The sequence below is a fragment of the Mesoplodon bidens genome, assembly GCF_964165515.1.
Source record: "Mesoplodon bidens genome assembly, chromosome: 4".
Classification (NCBI taxonomy): domain Eukaryota; kingdom Metazoa; phylum Chordata; class Mammalia; order Artiodactyla; family Ziphiidae; genus Mesoplodon; species Mesoplodon bidens.
In genome coordinates this window covers 125,946,262-125,970,547 of record NC_138160.1, presented here as the reverse complement: position 1 = coordinate 125,970,547, position 24,286 = coordinate 125,946,262, and the positions used below count along the sequence as shown (strand labels likewise).

Below are 24,286 nucleotides of genomic sequence, written 5' to 3'. Positions count from 1 at the left end.
TGACCAGCCCTGATCGAATGTTCACAAGTTCCAAATAAGTAGACACAGAAGTTTAGTCTCATTCTAGGTATTCTGTCTTACACTAGACTACACAGGAGAGAATGTCAAGATCATGGAGCCCAGGAAGCAGCACAGCATCTACACAGCGTGGGAGTAGGAGTGAAAAGTCTGCACTAGAATCTTAGTTCCTCTACCTGCTTACAATTGGCAAGTTACTTAATATCTCTATGCAAATTTCCTCATGCATAAACAAATAAAATAATAACATTTACTTTATTATAATTTTTAAGAGGATTAAATGAGCTCTTCTAGGTATAGTGGTTAGTAGAGTGGCTGGACCTAGTAAGAACTCAGATTTGGTGGTGGTTGTAATTATGATTCTTATCATCATCTATTAAAATCAAATCATATTTCTATGGTTTAGAATCTATCATCTATCTATCTATCTGTCTGTCTGTCTATCTGTCTATCTATCTATCTATCTATCAGCTACTTGCTCCGACATCTCAATAAGTTAGGAGAAGTTATTTATCTACTTTTTATAGGTACTGTGAGAATTAGTATAAAAAAATTTGGTGGGAAATGTGCTTGGCTTTATTATGCTTTTCATTCTATAGTCTTTTCAATGAGAGCCAAAATATTCTGTTGTAAATGACTATTGTTTCTCTCCTTGCTGCATGGTAGCATCTGCTCTAAATTGAGGCTCTCCTCCATCTTCAGAATCCTCTTTAGTCTTATCTGTGGCTGCCTACCTCTCACTTGCTTTAGTCACATGGCAAGACAGCTGACTCAGCAACCGGTCCAGTCTGCCAATCAGAAATGTGGGTCAAGTCTCCACTGACTTCTCCGCTAGGTCTGGGGGATACCACAGTGATCAAGACAGTGCACCCTTTGCCCCCACTGAACTTATAGTAATGCAGTGAATCAAACACTAAACAATTTATTACTTTATTTTTTTTTGGTGCACATATTGTATTTTTATTTATTTTTAATTGATTTTAGTTGATTTTATTACTTTAAAATAATCAAATATTTCAGTCATTGAGTTGGAAGAGAAAATTTCTCTGAAGGTAAATTGTAGGCTGCAGAGAGTGAAGGAGAGGATCAAAACCCTTTCTTGTCCAGCACCTTGTCTTTCAGCCCTCAGCTGAAATGTCACCTCCTCAGAGAAGCCTTTTGTGACCATCCAAGCAAAGCAGCCACTCTACCACATCCCCTATTTTATTTTCTTCAGTCTACTATTTTTTAAATTAAGGTATAATTGACATAGGTTCAGGTGTGCATTATGATGATACTATATTTGTAAATATTGTGAAATGATCATCTAAATAAGTCTAGTTATCTGTCACCATATATCATTACAATATTTTTTTCTTAGGATGAGAACTTTTAAGATCTACTCTCTTAGTGACTTTCAAATACGCAATACAGTGTTATTAACTATAGTCACCATACTTTACATCTTCATGACTTGTTTATTTTATAACTGGACGTTTGTGCTTTTGACCACTTTCACCCATTTTGCCTGCCTCCCACACCCTGCCTCTGAATATCACCAATCTGTTCTCTGTATCTGTGAGCTTGGGGTAGGTTTTTTTTGCTGGTTTGTTTTAGATTACACATATAAGTGAGATCATATGGTATTTATCTTTTTCTGTCTGATTTAGTTCACTTAACATAATGCCATCAAGTTCCACACATGTAGTCACAAATGACAAGATTTCCTTCCTTTTATGGATGAATAATATTCCATTGTATATATGTGTGTGTGTGTATACATACACACACACAAACACAAAACATATCTTCTTTATCCATTCATCCATTGGTGGACACTTAGGTTGTTTCCACATCTTGGCTATGGTAAATAATGCCGCAGTGAACTTGGGAGTGCATATGTCTTTTTGAGTTACTGGTTTCATTTTCTTTGGATGAGTACCTAGAAGTGGAATTGCTGGATCACTATTCTTCTTTTCACCATCTGAAATAACCTTGTTGATATAATATTTACTTGTTTATTGTCTATCTCCTTCTTCTAAAATGTAAACTCAGTGAGCTAAACCTTAATATATTATTTACTGCTGTATCGCCAACATCTAGAAGGGTGCCTAGAATTTAAAAGCTGCTAAAAATATTATCTTGTATCAATGGATGAATGAACTAACAAAAAGAGGTTCCTCTTCCTTGCAGATCAGAAAGTACCAAATTGTGAGTTTCACACACTGACTGGAGAGTGTGGGGAAATTGATGGCAATTATGTCAGAATTCCCCTTGTTCAGTTCAACTCAATTCAGTCCAGCACATATTTATTGAATTCCTATTATGTGTCAGGCAGTGAGCCTCACACTTAGGATTCAGCAGAGAAAAGTCAAAGTCCTACCCACTTAGAGCCTGGCAAGGGAGATAGACACTTTATAGCAGTGATCAAAGTAATTGAATAGCATTTACTTTGTGCCATGTAGAATTCTAATCACTTTCATAAGTTAATCCTCATCACAGCCCTGTATGTTAGGAGCGATAATTATACCTGAAGGAGAGGGCAGGTATTTTATCTGTCTTGTTTACTATTGACTCCTTAGCACCCTGGCATACATAGATGCTCAACAAATATGACCAATAATAAATGGGTGTTTTAAAAGGGGAGGATGGTATTTGAGAGTCTGTAGCAGATGGATTTGACCCTGTCTGAGGCATTAAGAAATCTCTCTCTGATGATGTGACATTCTATTTAAGATTTGAAGAATGAATAGGAATTTGCTCTGTTTTGACCTGAGAGTAAAAACCTGGGCAGTCTCAGCCTGACTGACCTTAAATAATCTAATTCCCCCACCCCCGGAATTTAGTTTACTTCTTAGCAAAATAAAAGACTGTGATGATGATATTTCCCCAAAGAAGGTTGTAAAAACATGTTAAAACAGAATGACCAGGGTAACTTTCCCGTAAGAGTTGGGCTTCAAGGAACCTCCATACTGTTCTCCATAGTGGCTGTACCCATTCACATTCCCACCAGCAGAATGATGTTGAGCATTCTTTCATGTGTTTGTTGGCAGTCTGTATATCTTCTTTGGAGAAATGTCTATTTAGGTCTTCTGCCCATTTTGGGATTGGGTTGTTTGTTTTTTTGTTATTGAGCTGCATGAGCTGCTTGTAAATTTTGGAGATTAATCCTCTGTCAGTTGCTTCATTTGCAAATATTTTCTCCCATTCTGAAGGTTGTGTTTTGGTCTTGTTTATGGTTTCCTTTGCTGTGCAAAAGCTTTTAAGCTTCATTAGGTCCAGTTTGTTTATCTTTGTTTAAAGATATGGAGGTTCCTTAAAAAACTACAAATAGAACTACCATATGACCCAGCAATCCCACTACTGGGCATATACCCTGAGAAAACCATAATTCAAAAAGAGTCATGTACCAAAATGTTCATTGCAGCTCTATTTACAATAGCCAGGAGATGGAAGCAACCTAAGTGTCCATCATCGGATGAATGGATAAAGAAGATGTGTCACATATATACAATGGAATATTATTCAGCCATAAAAAGAAACGAAATTGAGTTACTTGTAGTGAGGTGGTTGGACCTAGAGTCTGTCATACAGAGTGAAGTAAGTCAGAAAGAGAAAGACAAATACCGTGTGCTAACACATATATATGGAATCTAAGAAAAAAAAATGTCATGAAGAGCCTAGGGGTAAGACAGGAATAAAGACACAGACCTACTAGAGAATGGACTTGAGGGAGGGGGAAGGGTAAGCTGTGACAAAGTGAGAGAGTGGCATGGACATATATACACTACCAAATGTAAAATAGATAGCTAGTGGGAAGCAGCCGCATAGCACAGGGAGATCAGCTCAGTGCTTTGTGACCACCTAGAGGGTGGGATAGGGAGGGTGGGAGGGAGGGAGACGCAAGAGGGAAGAGATATGGGAACATATGTATACGTATAACTGATTCACTTTGTTATAAAACAGAAACTAACACACCATTGTAAAGCAATTATACTCCAATAAAGATGTAAAAAAAAAAAAAAAGAGTTGGGCTTCAGTGAGAGAAGGCAACATAAATGGGACCAATGGGAATGGGCTGCTGGGAGGCCCCAAGTTCATTGGCCCCAAGGCAAGGGCTCCAGCTGGGACTTTGCAGGACAAAAATGATTGCTTCTGATCTCCCAAGAGGTCAGTCTAAAGAAAGCTTGGAACAGCCTGGTCCATAGTGCAGCACTCAACAATCTCCCGATTAATTCCTTTTTTTTTTTTTTTTTTGCCATTTGATGTCGGAACCTGGCATGTGGAAGTCATCTGGGGTGTTTCTTGTCTCTGGGCCAGACTCCAGGCCCTTCTCGCATGGCACCTAAAATGGGTCACCTTTATCTTTCCCTCCTCCTAGGCTTCTCATTTCTCTTTCTCTTTCTGCTCTTGGGCCCTCCCTCCAGGCACCTCTGCCACTGCCTTGGAGCCTCCCCTCCCCTGAGAAAGATTCCATCCTCTCCTGGTAGCCCTGCTCTTATCTGTGATGACATTAGGCCTATCAGAGTCTAGTTCCACTTATGCAGTAAATGACTGCTAACTCTTTATTTGCTAGGCCTTCAGTAAGATAATTGCCTTTTAATAGGAACTTTTTATAATTAATACCTAATGCAAAAGCATGGATCCTTTTTTTTTTTTAACTGGGCAAATACCATATTATTATTATTGCTCTTACTGGATTGCAGACCACACACTTGGACAAAATCTCAGAGATGGAGGCCAATCCGTCCTTTACCAGTGGACCAGACACTTAGAATGTAAACGCGAATGTAGCAGGTTGACCAAAACTGCCTGATACCGGGTGATCTTGGGTGGACTTGGGTGACCCTGGGTGGCCCTAGGTGATCTGGGGTGACTCTAGGTTACCCTGGGTGGCACTGGGTGATCCTGAGTGATTCTGAGTGACTCTGGGTGATTCCGGAATGAACTTAGGCAGCCCTAGGTGATGCTGAGTGACGCTGGGTGATCCTGAATGACCCTGAGTAAAAGCATGGATCTTTAACATTGACCTTTTGGGACTCTGTAAACCCAAAGAATCTTTTCAGAACCTCTTCCTCCTGTCACCCCTTTAATGCTGTATTATAATAGTTTATTAGTCCTTGTAATAGTGTACTGCATTAGAGCAGGGATGGTATCTTATATCCTGTATCCCCATCACTCAGTCTAATGCCTGATATAACTTAAGGTAGCAACCAATTGTTGGACAAAAGTGGTGAGACAAATGATTTACAAGAAGGGTGTTTAAAAAACTTTGTTACCCTGACCCTTCAAGCCAAAGCATGAAATGAAATACCTTACTCCAGAAGTTCTCAAACTTTAAAGGATCATGTGGATTGTTAAATACTCAGATTCCTTGTCTATCCCCAGAGAGTCTGAATCAATAGGCTTCAGGGCTGTGAAATCTGCATTCTTTACAAGCTCATCAAGTGATTCTGGTGTACAAACACTAGACTTCCTCAGGGGGCTGTTGGACTTTGGATAAATTATTATAGCCTCTCAGCCAGTTTTGTCTTCTGTAAAATGGGATTGTTCAGAATCAAAGAGAAAAAAAAGATGCGAAAGCCCATTGAACAGTTCAAATGGTGCAGAACAAACCACCTGCATGGGAATCACCTGTCCAAGGAGATTTCCAATTTGTCCTTCCTGTCCCTTGCCCATTCTGCAGATGGGTAGATAGGGTCCGTAGGCCTGGCACTAAATCCGGCATTTTAATGGCACCGTGTTTAACCTTTCATATAAGCCATCCTATTTTTCCCTCATGATATCATGTAAGGTTCTATTATTATCCTTACTAGATCTGTAATGGGGCTTAGAGATGTTGAGTCAGTTGCCCAAGATCACACAGTAAGTCAATATCAAAGGTAGGCTTCAACACTAGCTGTCTAATGGCCACACCACCCTCTTAACCACACCCGCTCTTTCACTACTCTGAGGTTGGTATGTGGCCATAGAAGCTCAGAGAAGGCTAACAACCACAGTAAGAACAGCATTGGCAGTGACAGTTTACCAAGTGTCTACAATGTACCAGGTGCATCGTATGCTTATCTCCCTTCATTCAAGAATACAAGAGGAAAACCTTGTTCCCATTTTATAGATGCAGAAACTAAGTCTCACAGGTGTTAAAGTTGTGTTTATATCTACCCAACCGAAGAGTGAACACACTGGGATTCACACTGTGTCCGCTTTACCCCAAAGCCCACACTCCTTCCATTTTGACTCATTACTGATCAGGGATTAGGAGTTCTGTATCTCTCAGGAAGATGCCTCTGGATTTGCTCTTCTGTTGTGATTTTGAGATTATTCACAAAACCAATCCAGACCTTTTAGGCATTGTTTAAACAGCAACTTACTTGGGATGGCCCAACCTTGCCAGGTCTCTGGGTCTAAGGAAGTGAAGGGTTGTATGACTATCAAAGGACTAAAATGTCCTGTCCCCACCAGTAGTTTGTCATCATGTTGCAATGATCCAAAAATCAGGGAGAGAGCATGTTGGTGGAAGAGTGGATGTACATCCTGGCCTGCACTGACACTATAATCACTTATGGCTCTAAGTCTTTGCTCTTGTGGGCAGACCAGCACATTTCTCCAATGCTAAGTTAAGTAGTTTTGTAAAGAGGAGAGCCCATAAAGGCTCAAAAATTATTCTATCAGATTTCAAGGCACACTTTTATATTAAATCTTATTTTAAAAAATTTCACTCAGGGGAATACTGGTTTTCCTTTGAGGACCATTTAAATCATTTCCTTGTGCCTCTGAATGCAGCACAAAAACATTCATCTATTTCTCTTTATCATAGTCACTAGTGTCTTTGACAGAACTTATAAATCTCCAACTGGTGCCTTGTGCTTACCTTCCAGTGGTAAGGTTTCCAAAGTTATTACTATTTCCTGGGTCATAACCAAACCAATTCCCCAATCCAAATCATTTATATTTGGCAATTGGTCCTTTCCTTTAATATTCTCATTCTCTCTCTCTCTCTCTCTCTCTCTCTCTCTCCCTCTCCCTCTCCCTCTCCCTCTCTCCCTCTCTCCCTCCCCCTCTCCCTCCCTCCTTCCCTCCCTCCCTCCCTCTCTTCCCCTCTCCCCACTCCCCCTCTCCCTCCCCCTCTCCCTCTCCCTCTTCCGTTCTCCCCTGCCCTCTCATTTGCAATCTCAGTGAGAGTTTTGGTAAAGTTGTATAATCCTTGCGTCAACTTACTCGTTACATATTGTCATATGCCATCAGGGTGCACGGCTTGGTGAAGGGCCAGTTCATGTGGGTTTAGCCTCTATTCTTGTGCTGTGGCTTTAAATTTGTACAGCAAATAACTCAGAACCAAGTTATTGCCTCGGTGTGAGTGCTGGCAGGAAAAAACAGCTGTAGTGGAGCACAGGATCTGTCTGTGTTAGCCCTCTGTTACCGACTACTCAACCCAGCTTTTGGCTTCACCTAAGTGATAAATGGTGCTATTGTTTGGGTTTCATATTAAAAAAAATAGAACTCAATCTAGATTAAGCAGGGACAGAGACCCATTTCATTGCACTGTACTTTAATATTCCTGAGACCCATGGCATTACGGGTGGCTCCTTTTAACAGCCATCTCTCTCCAGGGCGGAACACTATGCTGTCTTTGTTTCATCTGATCTTGCAGCTAAATAAGAGATGGTCACTTATCCTCACGACTCCCATATCCTGCTGGATTTCTATTGCTAAAAGAAACTGACCACACGGGAAAAGGGAGAGGTTTCAGGCAGGGCATTTCAGCGTGTGTTTACAGGCAAGACTGACTTACTCAGCAAATCCTGCTCGGAGGAGCTGCAGCCAATGAAGAGGCTATATCCCGGCTTGCTTGGGGGCTTCTGAGTTTGAGCTGCATGCAGAAATGTAAGGCAGTGCTTCCTGGCGCTGATGGCAAAATGGGACCCATCTCCAGTTATTCCTTGGGCTCCCCAGCTTTGCAGCACTGGGAGCGAGCCTCCATAAACATGTGGGTGATGTAGCCAGCTTTAAAGGCCGAGAGAATCCTTATGGATTCAGGAGACTGGTTTTTTATTTAGATTTTTTTTCTTTTTCCTTTTTTTTGGAAGATGAAATGCTTCTCTCGTTACCTGCCTTACATCTTCAGACCTCCGAATACCATCCTCTCTTCCAGCTGCCACACAGAAGGTACAGACCAGAGAGGGAGAGCATCTGGGTGGGTGGGAAAAAGTGGGCTGGTGTCTGACTTCCCACAGGCTCTGCTGATACTGCCTTCTGTAGCTACTAGATGACTGTCGTGCCCGGCAAAAGCTTGTATCTCACAGACTTAGATCTGCTTCTAAAATCAGTCTGTCTTCTCCAAGGAAAGTATTTTCTGAAGAGCAGGATAATATTGCAGAGGTGATCTCAGAACTGATACAACTGAGTAGAAAATAATTTAGAAATATTTTGTCAATTTCCCTTGTTCTCCTTCACATGCAAACAAGTAACTGGAACTAATGTTAAAGGGGAAGAACAATTGCTATAGATGCTGCCACATACATTTATCCAAGCTCTCCGTTTTGTCACTGTCCTTTTAATAACTTGGTGTATGCCCAAGAAAGCAATTAGCAAAATAGAGTGAGCTTATTACTGTATGACTGAGGAGCGTTGGTTGTTGGATTGATTTGCTCGGTCTGTACTTGGCGTGCAGGACAGGAAGATCGCAGCTGAATTTCAGTGCTTGCTGGAAATGTGGTTTGTGGGGTCCTAAGTTGATACCTTAAGGCGAGGGTGAGCTGAATCTTGTATAAACAGTTCCCCAGTTCCTGGTCCTTTAAGGCACCTCCTCTGCTGCCCTCTAACCTAGCATGATATGCACACATGAGGGGGGAGTTTCTGTGTGCACGTGTGTGTGCCTTGTAAACATCCTGGCAATTCCCTTTCAACTAAGCACAGCAGGTTTCAATGTTCCTAGAGTGACTAGCTAGACATGCATCTTCTATGTGTGATTTGCCTGTTTCTTCTGACCTGACACATCCTTGGAAAAGAGCAATTTCAAGAAAAGCCACTAGCTGGCTGTTTTTCAGCCTTAGGGGTTGTCCTACAAGCGGTCCTCGATGGAAGAGGGCTAAGGATGGTGAGGAACGGCAACTACGCCTCGGGTCCAGACACACTCTTCCGGAACTGAGCTGGCGAACAGCCTGTTCTGAAAACCCACCCTTGCTTCTCATCCTCACAGGAGGAGCCTGGGACTGGGGGCTGTGTATATAAAATGAGAGAAGCATGTATTATACCACAAGGTGCTTTTTAATCAGTACCCCCCAAGAAAAGGGAGTATAAGTTTGGAATCACCCTTGAATTGAAACTGAGGATGGTATTTTCCATAGACGTTGATATTTCGTAGATTTTTTAAAAATTGGATATTTTCTTTAAAATTTTATTAGTAGCTAAAGGAGATGGCCCATTGAGAAATCTTTCTTCCCTCATAGAGAGAAATTCAGCCAGTATGTGTTGGGGAGAAATAAGGAGTAACATGGATAGAAATCTCCAGAGGAACTTTCCAAATACAAAGACTTAAACTCATATAGGAAGCTGTCTCAGTCGTTTCTGATTGGTCCCCTGTCCTCTCCTCCCAGCTAAAACTTTGAGAAGCCAAACACTTGGTCTATTCAGTTGCTGTTTTGTATATGAATCAAAGTAAAGACCCTACCTAATACAGACAAAACACCACCAACACAAGAACTTTCTTGAACTGTGTTTTTAATCAAATTTAACTGATTTATGCCATCAAAATGGAAACCCCATTTTATTCATGTCAAAGCAAACCATCTCTGAATCACCAACTATCATCAGATTTAGGGGTGGGAGTAGGGAGACTTGTCTCTGAATTTGTTGTAAACCTATTGAAGACAATGGTCAAGGAAAATAGCATCTGGAAAACATTAAAATCAGGGATGAGGCGCAGGGGCACAGTAGAAAAGGCAGGAGTTAAATACCAAGCGGCCGGGGCCAAGTCCCTTAATTGCTCTATGCCCGATTTCATCTCTAAAATAGAAATTAAAAGACCCACTCCCAGGACGTTAAGAATTAAATGCGATAATTAAAGTTCTTCATAAAGCTTGCTACATGAAACATGCCATCATGTTTGAGTCCCACACACCATGTGCTTTCTTAAATATTCAAGTCTCTGTTATTTACTGTACTGTCTTAAGCAACAAAGTGGTTTCCTCAAGCACATCACAGTGTCACTAGAAACTTGTTACACTTATTTAGAGTTTGTGGAGAAAAAGATGTCAGAATGAATCTGAGTTTGTGTTTTTATATTGTTAGCAATCATGTCACTCTGTAGTCTATTCTGGAAAAGTTATGGCTGGGAACTTCATATTTTATTTAATTGAAAAAGTCAAGAATGGATAACTTGTGTCTGTCCCTGTGAAAATTAAACAAATCCAAATGACCCAAATCCTCCCCTTAAGAGTAATTATAGAACAATTCTAAGAGCTTTAGCAATTCCTGGGCTGCTTTGGGGATGGAACCGTCCTACTGAGAAGACTAGCATTGTCCTCTCAGCTTTGCCTTGACTTTGTTTTCTCAACACAGGAAGATCCTGGGCTTCGAATCCTATCTCTACCATATGCTAACTGGGTGATGTTGGGTAGTTCCTTTACCTCTCTGAGCCTAAGTGTCCTCATTTGTAAAACATGCAAAGAAATACATTCAGAATGCCATACACAGGGTGGTGGTGATGATAATGATGATGATGATAACCAGACTGCACTTGTATTGTATTTACGACATCTAAGGCATTATCTAAGTGCATTATATACAGCAACACATTGTACATAGGGTAAATCAACAATATGTAACTCTTATGTGAATGCTAGTTGTTTTAAATATTGTGGGTTGGGGAGCTTTTGGTGACCATACTTGAGGGATTTGCTTTTATTACCATGCTCTACTTTAACTGAAATGAGAAGACACAACCAGAAAAAAAGGACAGGTAAATAATGCTGATGCACAAACAGCAGAAATAGGGTTTTGAGAAGACAACGATTGTACTCCCTTCTCTATGGATCTCAAAGTGTGTACATAACTCCATCCCCCTGACAGGAAAGGATTCATCCAGCAAAATGGCTTCAGGACTAGAGGAACAAAATCCCAATCACAGTCAAAAAGAAACCATTCCAGACAGGACAGAGGGGATGGGGAGACCCATAGGAATGAGAGACCAGTGAGGTATGAGGAACCTTGCCTAATGTTCTCTGATGGACCTAATTTGGCACCTGACATGGGAGGGCCTTTATTGGGGTTATTACAAATTAGTAGAGCCACTTTCTTTTCCTAAAGGGTAATATGCTTTGCCACATGCCATATCCTGTCCCTGAGTTGTCTGGTCATGGTTCCATGCTGCAAACCCTGTTCATCCTTTAAAACTCAGTTTCAGTCAAGTCTTTCTAGAAAGACTTCCTCAACAACTCCAAAGATGGAGGTGTTATCATGAGTCATGTAAACCACAGTCACAGTGAGAAGAAGAAATGAGAGAGAAGCAGTAGTAAGTACCACAAAGCCTGTGGATCACTGGCTATGTGCTGAAGGCACTAGCCCCTCACACAATCTCTTGCGTCCGACACCGTTATCTCCATGTTATAGATGAGGAAACTGGCACACACCGCCTTGCCCAGAGCCACGGTTAGGAAAGTGGCAGAGACAAGACTCAAGTCCAAACAGTCTAAATCAAAACTCAGTGCCCTTGCCCCTACATCGCACATTTCCTTCTGAGGATCAATGTGAGAATAGCCTTCAGGTTTACACTGAAACAGTCTATGTCCATGTCTGTCTCCTGGTGGCCCAGAGCAGCTTGGGCACGGGGATCCTACCCTCTTCATCTTAAGTCTCTGAAACCTGGTTTGTACAGAGCTTGACTGAGTAGACACTCAAGAAATTCTTCTTAAATGAAGGACTGAATGGCAGAGTGAATGAATAAACTTACCTGTCTTCTTTCAACAATGCTCCTTTAAGAGGAGGAAACTTTTTTAAGCAAAATATCTTCCAATGACACCCAGAAGTAGAGCTGCTGGAAGTCTCCACATACACAGAGAGGTAAAAAATACACATTTTTCTAGCTCTTTACTTTTAGAAGTAAACCTTGCAGTGTTTTCCATTGGCTAGGCACAATTGCACTGTGTGTGTACATGGATAAAGGTACAGGTGCATCTGCATATTCCTCACAACAATCCTATGAGGTAGGTACTGTTACTGTCCTCGTGTGTTAAACATGAGGAAACCAGAACACAGAGAAGTTAGGTAACTTGTCCAAGGTCACACAGCTATTAAGTGCAAGGGCTAGGATTAGAATCCATGTAGTTCGGTTCCAAGGTACATGGCTAAGAAAGGGTTTTGCTCTATTTTGTGTCTTTTTATGTATTTATGGAATTCTTATATTTCATGTTTTTGGCTTTCTCTTCTCAGCCCCTTTCACGTATTTAGAACCAACCCACTTTGGGCCCACGTCCAAACACACTTCTACCCACAGTGTTCCCTGACTACTCATTTTCTCATTGTTACAAATACACACCTACATTGAAAGTCTTTCCCAAATGCACATTATGATTCTCTGTAACAAAATTATATTACATCACCTGAAGGGGTTATCGTAAGGATTAAGTGAGAGAGAAGCTTACATTGTTTGACACCGCTTTACCTTTAAAATTTGCTTTCCATTTTTACATACAATAGATGAACTGTCCCTGCTTTCATCTAAGGCCAGTGAGCCAGCCAGCCCTCCCTCTGTGAGCTGGATCCCACCCCTGACCCCTACTCAAGCCCCTCACTCCTGCACTCGGCCCCTCTCCCTCTGCTATCACCAAGTCTTTCCTCTCCACAGGATCTTTTGTGGCGGTCCACAAACATACTGTAAATCATCTCACTTTAGGTAGTCATGTCCTGACCCTGTATCCCCCTCCAGCTGCTGCCTCATTCCCTGCTCCCCTTTTCAGAAGAATGCCTTGAAAGGGTCCTCTATACACAGTCACCCTGTCTTGCCCTCCAGTCTGCTCTTTCCATCCCTCCAGCAAAGTGGCTCTAGTGAGAGTCACCGGTGATCACCTCATTGATGAATCCAATCATCCTTTGCCAGGTCTCTGCCACTACATCTCTTAACAGTGTAGGCACAGATGATCAGTGCTTCCTTCTTGAGAGGGTTTCTTCTCTTGGCCTCAAGACCCATACTTTCTCTCTGTTTCCCTCTCCCTCACTGCTAGTCCTCCTCAGACTCCCCTGCTTGTTCCTTATCATCTTCCCAACCTGTAAATATTGGAGCCCAGAGCTCAGTCTTCTCCTTAATCTATGCTTGCTCCTAGGTGATCTCATGGTCTTAAGTATCATCTATTCAGTTTACATCTCTAGCTTCAACCTCTCCCTAAAATGCAGACTTGTACATCTAACTGCCTACCCAATATTTCCACTTGGACGTCCAACAGAGATTTCAAAACAGAGCCACTGATTTCCTCTCAAGAAAAACCTGTTGGGCTAACCTGGTGGCGCAGTGGTTGGGATTCCGCCTGCCGATGCAGGGGACACGGGTTTGTGCCCCGGTCCGGGAGGATCCCGCATGCCGCGGAGCGGCTGGGCCCGTGAGCCATGGCCGCTGGGCCTGCGCATCCGGAGCCTGTGCTCTGCAACGGGAGAGGCCACAGCGGTGAGAGGCCCGTGTAACGCAAAAAAAAAAAAAAAGAAAAAAAGAAAACCTGTTGGTCCAGCATTTTTCTCCAGTTCAGTAAACGAGAACTTTGTTCTCCTAATTACTCAAGCCAAAAACCTTGGAGTTGTCTTTGATTTCCTTCTGTCTCTCACATCCTTCTAATTCTACAATAAATCCTCTTGGGCTTAAACTCCTAAAAATTATCCAGAATCCAATCACATCTTATCACATCCATCACTCAAATGTTTCTTTATCAGAGGACTTTCCTGGCCTTCCTATCTAAAATAAAATGTCTCACCCCAGTGTTCATAGCAGCACTATTTACAGTTGCCAAGCTATGGAAGCAATCTAAGTGTCCATCAACAGATAAGTGGATAAAGAAGATGTGGTACATATACACATAATTGAATACTACTCAGCCATAAAAAAGAGTGAAATCTTGCTATTTGCAACAACATGAATGGACTTGGAGGGTATTATGCTAAGTGAAATAAGTCAGACAGAGAAAGACAAATACTGTATGATATCACGTATATGTGAAATCTAAAAAAATACAACAAACTAATGAACATAGCAGAAAAGAAACAGGCTCACAGATATAGAGAACAAATTAGTGGTTACCAGTAGGGAGAGAGAGGGGGAGAGGGGCAATATAGGGGTAGATACAAACTACTTTGTATAAAATAAGCTACAAAAAAATATAAAGAGAAAAATAAAAAATAAAATAATGTACAAGGATATACTGTACAATACAGGAATATAGCCAATATTTTATAATAACTATAAATGGAGTATAACCTTTAAAAATTGTGAATCACTATATTGTGCACCTGTAACATATTGTACATAAATTATACTTCAATAAAAAAGAAAAAAGGTTACAATGTAGCCAGATGGAAAAAAATATCTCTCTCTCACACACACATATACACAAACACACACTCCCCAGTTACTTTTACCCTGCTTTATTTTTACTCCATAGCACTTATCTTTACCTGACATGTTATATATCCATTTACTTATTTGTCACCAGTCTTGTCATGCTATAGAATATAAGCTACATGAAAGCAAAGGCATTCTCTGTTTTGTTCATTTCTGTGTCTCCAGTACTTAGAAGAGTTTCTAGCCCATGGTAAGCATGGCATAGATGCTTATTGATTGAGTGGATGGATGTGAATCAACATTTATATGAAGTCTTAGTGATAACGTGGAAAGAGTGAGCTCTGAAACAAGATGAACCTGAGTTCCAATCTCAGAACTGATAATTACCAGCTGGGTGACCTTCAGTTACTTACCTGGTATATTTCCTTCTCTAATAATAACATGTCCAAGTATTATCATGAAGGTGAAAAAATAATGTTGGTAAACACCTAGCATGATGCCTGTGAATATTCAGTGAACTGGACTTAATGTTATTATGTTTTGCATCCCACACTGCATTTCCACAGCTGTCACATATAGGCATTAAGGTTCCATGTGGATTGAATTTTTTGCCTATCTACATAGCTAGCATTGTTTGTGGGTTTGTTATGTGCCAGACTCTACCTTAAATACTTTATAGTTCCTACCTCACATAAATCTCACAAAAACATCACAAGTATTGGTGTGTATTCTCACTTTACAGATGAGGGAACAAGGCATCGAATTATATAGTAACTTACTCAAAACCACACAGCTAATATGTGGTAGATCAGGGTTTGCACCCAGACTACCTGACCTCCAGCAGCCAGGCTCTTAGTTGCCCCATACCACTGCCCACAATATTCAGGCACTGTTCTCAGCACATGGAAACTGCAAAGATAGAAAAGATTCATCCCTATTTTAAGAAACTGAAGGAGAGAGAAAGGCATAGGCACACAACCCTAACAGTAGGTTTTAGCCCTGGCCGTGCATGAGAATCAGCTGTGGCAAAGGCATGGGGCTGTCTCCGCCCCAGATTCTCTGGAAGTTGGCCCCAGGAATCCTGGGTATTAAAGTTTCCCCAGGTGAATCTTAGGAGCAATCAGAGGCCAGAAGCTGAGTCTGTGATAAACAGCCATGAAGGAGGAACGTATTCAGAGCTCAAGGGAAGAGCCCTGGGAGAAAGAGGTTGATCAGTTGTGGATCCCTTTGAAATGACAGACTGAAATCCTGCCACTGAGAAGAGGTTGCTTTTGGTCAAGATATCTGGCAGATAAGCGGCTGTCCTGGGAAGATTCAAGGTCAGTGTCATACTCTTAAACATTCAGTGAACCTCTACTGTGCGTTTGTCGGCTTCATGGTATCTATGAGTTTGCTTCGAGATGTTTTATTCAAGTATTGGCTAAACCATCTACCTAATATAGAGAAAGTTATTCAGTCTGGGGGGGCTTTAGTTTTGACATCTATAAAAAGGAGGATAAACATAATGCACATACCAAAATGTTGCTTTGGTGAGTAAATGTGATAATTCTTACAAAGTGAGTAGTGTGGTACCCGTTCAATTTGTTAGCTGTTGTTATTATTAATATGATTCATATTAGTGGAAACCCCTGAAATCAACTCCTGCCTTGAGTGCTTTGATATGATGTGGTGACAGGAAAAATCCTGGGTCAGTCGTCTGGACTAGGCTCTAGTTCTCTTCTGACATTGCTGTCTCTTGTGCAAATGGCTAATCCTGCTGTGCCTCAAACGGCAATATAAAAAAACCTGGTGGTGCTGGTGTGAAATTAAATGAGAGGTGCTTTGTGAAGTAGGTCCCCCTCTTGAGTCTCCACATATAAAATCACCTCACAGGGAATGGTAACCCCATTTTCAGGAGTTGCTAATAAAAATCCATAAGGAATTTGACAGTGGGTAAGAAATAGGAAGGACAGCAAATAATGTTTAAATAAAAGCCAACCGGGCTTCAGGCACTCTGCATGTATTATTATCACATGGAGATAATTAGCACAACAATTCTGCCAGGAAAGAAGCCTGGCCAGGTGAAGATACTGAGAGAGGACTTGTGAGATGAGATATTTAGTTGGAAAAGACTTTGGCTTTGGAATCTGATAAACCAGAGTTCCTAACATGACTTCAGGTTATTTATCCTCTGAGTGTCTGTTTTCTCAACGGTGAAATGGAAGTAAATAATGTTGCCTTTTCATGTTTATTGTAAGGATTAAAGGTATCGAGCAGCATGTGCTGGTAGCCACTTAATGGACGGTCCCTGTACTTGCTGTGACAGAATGTTTGTCCAGGTCTCACCAGTGGTAACACCAGGCTGGTCTGATTGCAAATCCTGGGTTCCTTCCATTTCTTCATGCTCCCATCAGAAAAAGCTTCCTTTTTTCATTCTTTGTTCCTTTCAACCTGTATCACCTTTTCTGGTGCTTGCCTGTAATGTACACTTGTCAGTGTTGTTCTGATTTGTGTTTCTGAATTCATTATTTGCCTTTGGTACTTGTGCCCCAAGGCAATTCCTTCATTTTGACTCAATTTTTTAAATCTAATAGAGAAATCACTGGCGGTGAAATCATCACTGTTGTTAGAGTCTGGCCCGTTAGTTTTCTGAGTCATTGTTTCTTCACTGGCAGATTGAGCTGGGAGAAAAGATGGGCCAAGATGGCCAGGGCCTTTGTCTTCACAAGTGTCTGAAACAGCACAGTTGGTAGGGAAAGCAAATGGGAGACAAATAAATTCAAAGATGCACCTGAAAGCCCTCTCTGAATCCTATTGTTGATACTTGGGAATGTCACTTACCTGAAAATGTTAGGAGCAAATTCATTAGTCAGTGAACCTCCTTGCAAGAGACATCATTAATTTATTTTGTCATTTATTTAAAAAATACAAACACTTAAATAATATAGCTGTTATATGTCAAATATTGGCTGGGCAATGGGTTCACTGGTGGTAAAAATAAATGTGGTTCATGCCCTGATGGAAGACAAATAAACTAATCAAATGAATATAAACTGTGGCAAATGCTGCAGTGGAGAGGACATGGAACTAGGGCAAGGTCTAACAGGGGTTTGTAATGCGCAGGAAGACCAGGACACTTTCCCTGAAGAAGTGTCACTTGAGCTGAGATCTGGAGGATGAGTAAAATTTAACTAGGCAGAATAAGAGAGAGAATCTTCCCTGCAAGGGGGAGAGCATGTTTTCAAGGTCTTGTCACCAGAGGGACATGGTGAATGTGAGGTCCTGAAGGAAGGCCAGTGTGGCTGGAGCACAGAGACCAAGAAGGAGTTTGGAGGAGACTGAGGCTATGAGTGCTGTGACCCTGCATGTTCTGTGTTGTGAATGATGGAGTTTGGTTTTGATCCAAAGACCAAGTGGAAATTATGGAAGGGTGTGAACTTGGGGAAAGAAGCCTGGCCATATTTGTAGCATGAGAAGACTGTTCTGACTGCTGTAATAATAGATTAGAGAGGCTAAGAGGGGGTGGACATATTTTAAGGAGTAGGCCACTCAAAACAGAGATACATGGTTGCTTTGCTTGAAGCAGCCCTTATTGTTGTAGTGCTGTAGACTTGTAGGTGGTTCTAAGTACGCCCCAAATTCCTCAAGTTGCATGTGTGTCTTATTAAAAGTCTTATGAACACGGAAACCTGGCCATTGGCTTGACATCCAGACAAAGAAATTGTTATTCTAAATGAGCAATGTCAGGAACACACCAGGCTGTATTTTGAAGAGGCAGTAAACATTCCAGGCATTGAAAAATAGAGTGTGTTTCCTCTTCCAGACACAGCACTTGCAAAGCATGATATTTAGAAGGAAGAGAAAGGCTGTCTTAGGACAAAACCACTAAGAATGTTTTTATATCATGTTATTCAACAAAATAGCTGCTATATCCAAGCCTCTGGAGGGAACAGTACATATGCTCAGCTGCGTATATTTATATATAAACAGCAAGGTGGTCCTCTCAGGGGACTGTTGGCCAAAAGTCAGTCTTAGGAGCAAAGGTTATGAAGCCACGTCCTAACTTAATTATAAATTCATTCTTTCATGGTCCTCTAACCCAGATGATAGAACGTCTAAGCTTATGGTGGGAACCACAAATGTAACATCCTGCAGGAGCCAAGTAGGTACCATTAACCACAAAGGCATGATATTGGCTATCATGGAGTGTATCACTGTGTGTTCCAGCCCTGCCTAAAGGCAACACAATTTAGTTACAGACCACCTGTTTTCATCCCATTGGAAAGAATCACAGAATTTCCGTTTGGGAGAAGACCTCTGATTCAGGGACATTCGCAGGGTCCATGAACCCCCTCACAGCTATGTTCCTGATAACATAGCTATGAAAAGCTTGCTTCCTGCCCAAGCTGCCTATTTAACTTCAGGAGAGTGCTGACCATGCCTCCATTTTTTTTTTTTTTTTTTGCGGTTCGTGGGCCTCTCACCGTTGTGACCTCTCCCGTTGCGGAGCACAGGCTCTGGACATGCAGGCTCAGCAGCCATGGCTCACGGGCCCAGCCACTCCGTGGCATGTGGGATCTTCCCGGACCGGGGCGTGAACTCGTGTCCCCTGCATCGGCAGGCGGACTCTCAACCACTGCTCCACCAGGGAAGCCCATGCCTCCATCTTTAATTTGAGCTGAAATCTATTTCTCAGAACCATCAAGACAATTCTCCATGTGCATGAGGATGGTTTACATGCTGTGTACAGGCTTAAGATTGCCGTTCCCTCTTACTGTGATGTTCTTCGCCCAACCCCACTATTCTCTCCCTCACTTCTTTTAAGGCTTTGCACAAATGTCATCCTTCAGATAGGCCTTCCTGCCTACCATTTCTGAAAGGACACACCTCCCCGCACTCAACCTTGCTTTTACTTTGTAGATTTGCTCACTGCTTCAGGTGTTAGATGTTTGCATTTGTTTATCGTCGTTTCCTCTCACTAGACCATAAGCTCTATGAGAGCAGGTACTTTGAGCCTTTGCTCCCCACTGGATCTGGCACATAGGTGGTGATAAATGGTGGTGGGAAACAAATGACAAATCATCGTGGCTGGCAACAAGAACAGGCAAGTGGAGGGACCCGTGAGATTTTGGCCTCCCTTCCGCTAACACAGTGGTTCCCAAATGCTAGCATACATAAGATTAACTAGAGTGCTTAGTTTAAAATGCAGATCTGGGGGCTCACACACTCTCCGCTGACATTCGGAATCAGTAGAACCAGAGTGGAGCCCAAGAACCCCCATTTCTAAGCCGCACTCCAAAACCTATTGAGGAAGAAACCTCAAGTGCAGTAATTCAAGAAACACTGTCCTAGGATAACAGAGTATAGACGATATAGGCAACACCACTGAATGTCACATGGTTTCCTTCCTCCCTCCATATCTAGCCCAAGATGCAGGGACTCTAGATTTAGCCTCAGGGAGGGATGCTGATCAAGAGAAGGGGGTTAGGTGCCCTGCTTGTAAACACCCTGATTCTAAATCTCAGTTGGAGACTGCATGACTACAGACCTGCCAACGATGGGTCTTAGAGGGGAACTCAGAAGCAAAGGGTCAATATTCATTTCCTCCACTGCCTGAGCACACAGAGCCGTTTTCCGAATGGCTGCTGCAGCCTGTGAGTGGGGCAGGGCACCACCTTGGTCCTGGCAATTTGTGTCAAACCAGATGGATAGCTAGAGCTGGGAGAGACAGGGCAGCCGTGTTCAGAGCCCTGCCCTCCACCTGGCAGAGAGATGAAGTGAACCATCCAAAAGCACACAGCTAGTTAGTGTCAGAGCTGAGACTGACACACAGCCTGTGGCTTCACTGCAGTGTTTTGGCCTCAGTACCCCCATTTGAAAGTGGTTTGACAGTTCCTAACAATCCTGTGGATATGTTAGAGTGACAGGCTGATCTGAGTAGAGACTCTATATGGAAGTCCACGGAGAAAGCCCTCCAGGATACCCTGTAAAGAGTTTCCTTCCTTTCACACAGCAGACTTGTGTCTTGATAAGCCCTCAGGAGAGAACCAGCTTTGAGGTACTTTTCAGTGGCTGAGCGAGGTATGTATAATGAATGGGGCTATTACTTTATGGTTTTTAAAAGGAAGCTAATTTTTCTTTGAAATTGGCCCTATTTACATACAGAATCAGCTGAAAAGACTATTATCTGGTATTAAGCTTTCAAGAATACTCTCATAAGTGCTATCTTCCCCCCATTTGGGTACCTAATAAGGTTGCTCAGGACCAGGGTATGTAACATGTGTTTCACCATACTGTGCCTCTTCAGTGCCACTAAGTGATGGGCTGAACTTGACTGTGTAGAGCTCAGCTGGGATTATGGGGCAGTCAAATATTGCCTGAACCAATTGTCTTCCAATGTCTCCTACTCCCATCTCAGACATGCCACTGTGCCAACTTGCATTTTCCTCTTCCCCGTCTCACTGACCCAAGCGAAGTTGGTTGTACATGCTGGGAACAGCTTCCTCCAAATTCACTTCATTTGTACTCATTTCCAGTCTTCTGTTTGGAAATTGTATTTTTGGCTCCCATTCAGATAAAGTCAAACTGAGATGATAAATGGAAACGATCCTCTGTGTGAAGCAGTGGCCAAGGCTTTAGTTACAATTTTCTATTGATCCTCAGACATGCTCTGGGCATCGTACAAAATTATTTTTTTGATACAGCACAGACCTCAGTGAATTGATTAAAGTTTGAGGCTCCCAGGGATACCCAACCTTCATTTTATAGAACCACTTCCCCAGCAAGACCCAGTTTTACAATGTGAAAGAAGAAAGGCATCTTCCACTCTATATATTTTAGCTCCTTAATAGAAATATAGATCAATGGAACAGGATAGAAAGCTCAGAGATAAACCCAGGCACATATGGTCACCTATCTTTGGTAAAGGAGGCAAGAATATACAGTGGAGAACAGACAGCCTCTTCAATAAATGGTGCTGAGAAAACTGGACAGATACATGAAATTAGAACACCCCGTAACACCGTATACAAAAATAAACTCAAAATGGATTAAAGACCTAAATGTAAAGCCAGACACTATAAAACTCTTAGAGGAAAACATAGGCAGAACACCCTTTGACATAAATCACAGCAAGATCCTTTTTGACCCACCTCCTAGAGAAATGGAAATAAAAACAAAAATAAACAAATGGGACCTAATGAAACTTAAAAGCCTTTGCACAGCAAAGGAAACCATAAATAAGACCAAAAGACAACCCTCAGAATGGGAGAAAATATTTGCAAACGAAGCAACTGACAGAGGATTAATCTCCAAAATATACAAGCAGTTCATGCAGCTCAATATCAAAAAAACAACCCAATCCAAAAATGGGCAGAAGATCTAAACAGACATTTCTCCAAAGAAGGTATACAGATTGCCAACAAACAGATGAAAAGATGCTCAACATCACTAACCATTAGAGAAATGCAAATAAAAACTACAATGAGGTATCACATCACACTGGTCAGAATGACCATCATGAAAAAATCTACAAACAATAAATGCTGGAGACGGTGTGGAGAAAAGGGAACCCTCTTGCCTGTTGGGAATGTAAATTGGTACAGCCACTATGGAGAACAGTATGGAGGTTCCTTAAAAAACTACAAATAGAACTACCATATGACTCAGCAATCCCACTACTGGGCATATACCCTGAGAAAACCATAATTCACAAAGAGTCATGTACCACAATGTTCACTGCAGCTCTATTTACAATAGCCAGGATATGGAAGCAGCCTAAGTGTCCATTGACAGATGAATGGATAAAGAAGATGTGACACATATATACAATGGAATATTACTCATCCATAAAAAGAAAGGAAACTGAGTTATTTGTAGTGAGGTGGATGGACCTAGAGTCTGTCATACAGAGTGAAGTAAGTCAGAAAGAGAAAAACAAAAACTGTATGCTAACACATATATATGGAATCTACAAAAAAAAAAAAAAATTCTGATGAACCTAGGCGCAGGACAGGAATAAAGACTCAGACATGGAGAATGGACTTGAGGACTCGGGAGAGGGGGAAGGGTAAGCTGTGACAAAGTGAGAGAGTGGCATGGACATATATACACTACCAAACGTAAAACCGGTAACTAGTGGGAAGCAGCAGCATAGCACAGGGAAGTCAGCTCGGTGCTCTGTGACGACCTAGAGGGGTGGGATAGCGAGTGTGGGAGGGAGATACAAGAGGGAGGGGATATGAGTATATATGTATACGTATAGCTGATTCACTTTGTTATACTGCAGAAACTAACACAACATTGTAAAGCAATTATACTCCAATACAGATGTTTAAAAAATTAAAATTAAAAACATAAAAAAAATAAACTGGGCTCCCAAAGCTTCTTACTTAACAGGGTAAATAACTGAAATAAGGTAGGTTCCAGGCAGCTGGAACAGTGTCTGGGACTTAGCAGGGACTCAATATACATTAACTCTATTGTGGTCTTCCACCTGCCTTTCTCCACAGACACAACTGAGTGTTGGCTCGTTTATTGGTCCATTTATTCAATATTTCTTGTGCACCTACAATGTGTTTATTATGTGTTTATCGTGGTTTATCATGGTTCTAGACACTGAGTATCTAGGGGTATACAGATAGATGGATCCCTGCTCTCATGGCCTTCAGTTCTGCAGGGGAGATAGGTGATAAACCACTAAAGGCATCAGACCCCAAATAAGATGGGAGCGAAAACAAAACAAGACCAAAATAAGGAGATTCAGATAACATTTAAATGATGACCTTGCATATTACCTAACTATAGAAATACCCTCCAAATTGGTCTGCTGGCAAATAAGCTTCCTATCTGGTCTCCTTGGCAGCCCTCAGAACATTCACAGCTCATTTGGGTGCCTATTGGCCAGTATTTCTCAGGCCTCTGGTGCAGATCTCTCCTTCTCCATCTGGTGCTCTAATTCTGCACAGAATGGTGGGCAGACGCCGCCAGTAGCATGATCTTCTGTAGAAGGAAAGCCCTCTGGGAGGTGAGGCTGCAGAACCCAGGGAGAGCATGAATTCATTCACATGTGTTTAAAGCCTCTGTGAGGGACGAGGCAGGGTTCAGGCTCCAGAGAAATTTCAGGAAGGAAACAAAGCAGCTTCTGCCCCTGACCTTGTGGTGCTTGCATTCTGGTTGGGCAAACAGGTAACCATATGTAGACATCAATAACCAGGAACATTCAAATAGTGATCAGGGCTGGGAAGAAAATAAAAATAGGATCAGTGGTATAGTGATTGACTCAGAAATGGCATCCTGATAGGAATAGAGTAGACAGAGAGAAATACGTTTGAGCTGCAGCTTGACTGAGAAGAAAGAGCCAGCTGTGCAAAGGGCCCAGGGAAGAACATTCCAGGCAGAGGGACCTACAAGTGCAAAGACCTGGAGGCTGAAATAAATTCTGGGTCTTGGTGGAATATTGTATCCTTCTGTGGTAGACTTGGTAGCTTTGTTTAAAAATAATCCTCTCAAATATTTAAGTCCTATAATTCACTATACTTTTCAAAGAAACAGTGTATACTAGTAGTTTAAAAATTTTGGATTCTAGAGACAGTGTGCTTAACTCTACAAGGGAATGACTTAATGATATAGCCTTGGAGTCTGACTGTCTTGCTCCAACTGGACTTTTCCATCCACTAGCTGAGTGACTGCCGGCAGCTTACTTAATATTTCTGTGCCTTGTTTGCCATCAAAGGGGGATAAGAATAGTGCCTGTTGCATGGGAATCTT

The 24,286-nt window shown here is 41.8% G+C and overlaps 1 protein-coding gene across 3 annotated transcripts in view; it reads left to right on the top strand.

Annotated features, from left to right (window-relative positions):
- Positions 1-24,286, top strand: part of PPP2R2B (protein phosphatase 2 regulatory subunit Bbeta) — a gene marked incomplete at both ends in the record, with an annotated part of 458,963 nt that overhangs the window by 16,860 nt on the left and 417,817 nt on the right. For 2 of the 3 annotated variants that reach the window (XM_081230517.1, XM_081230515.1), the window contains one exon: positions 7,915-8,163. The exons of the other annotated variant lie outside the window; for it this stretch is intronic. In XM_081230517.1, the coding sequence (XP_081086643.1) occupies positions 8,085-8,163 (79 nt within the window). Of the gene's footprint in view, positions 1-7,914; positions 8,164-24,286 lie in introns of those variants that run through there. 3 annotated transcript variants of the gene reach the window in all.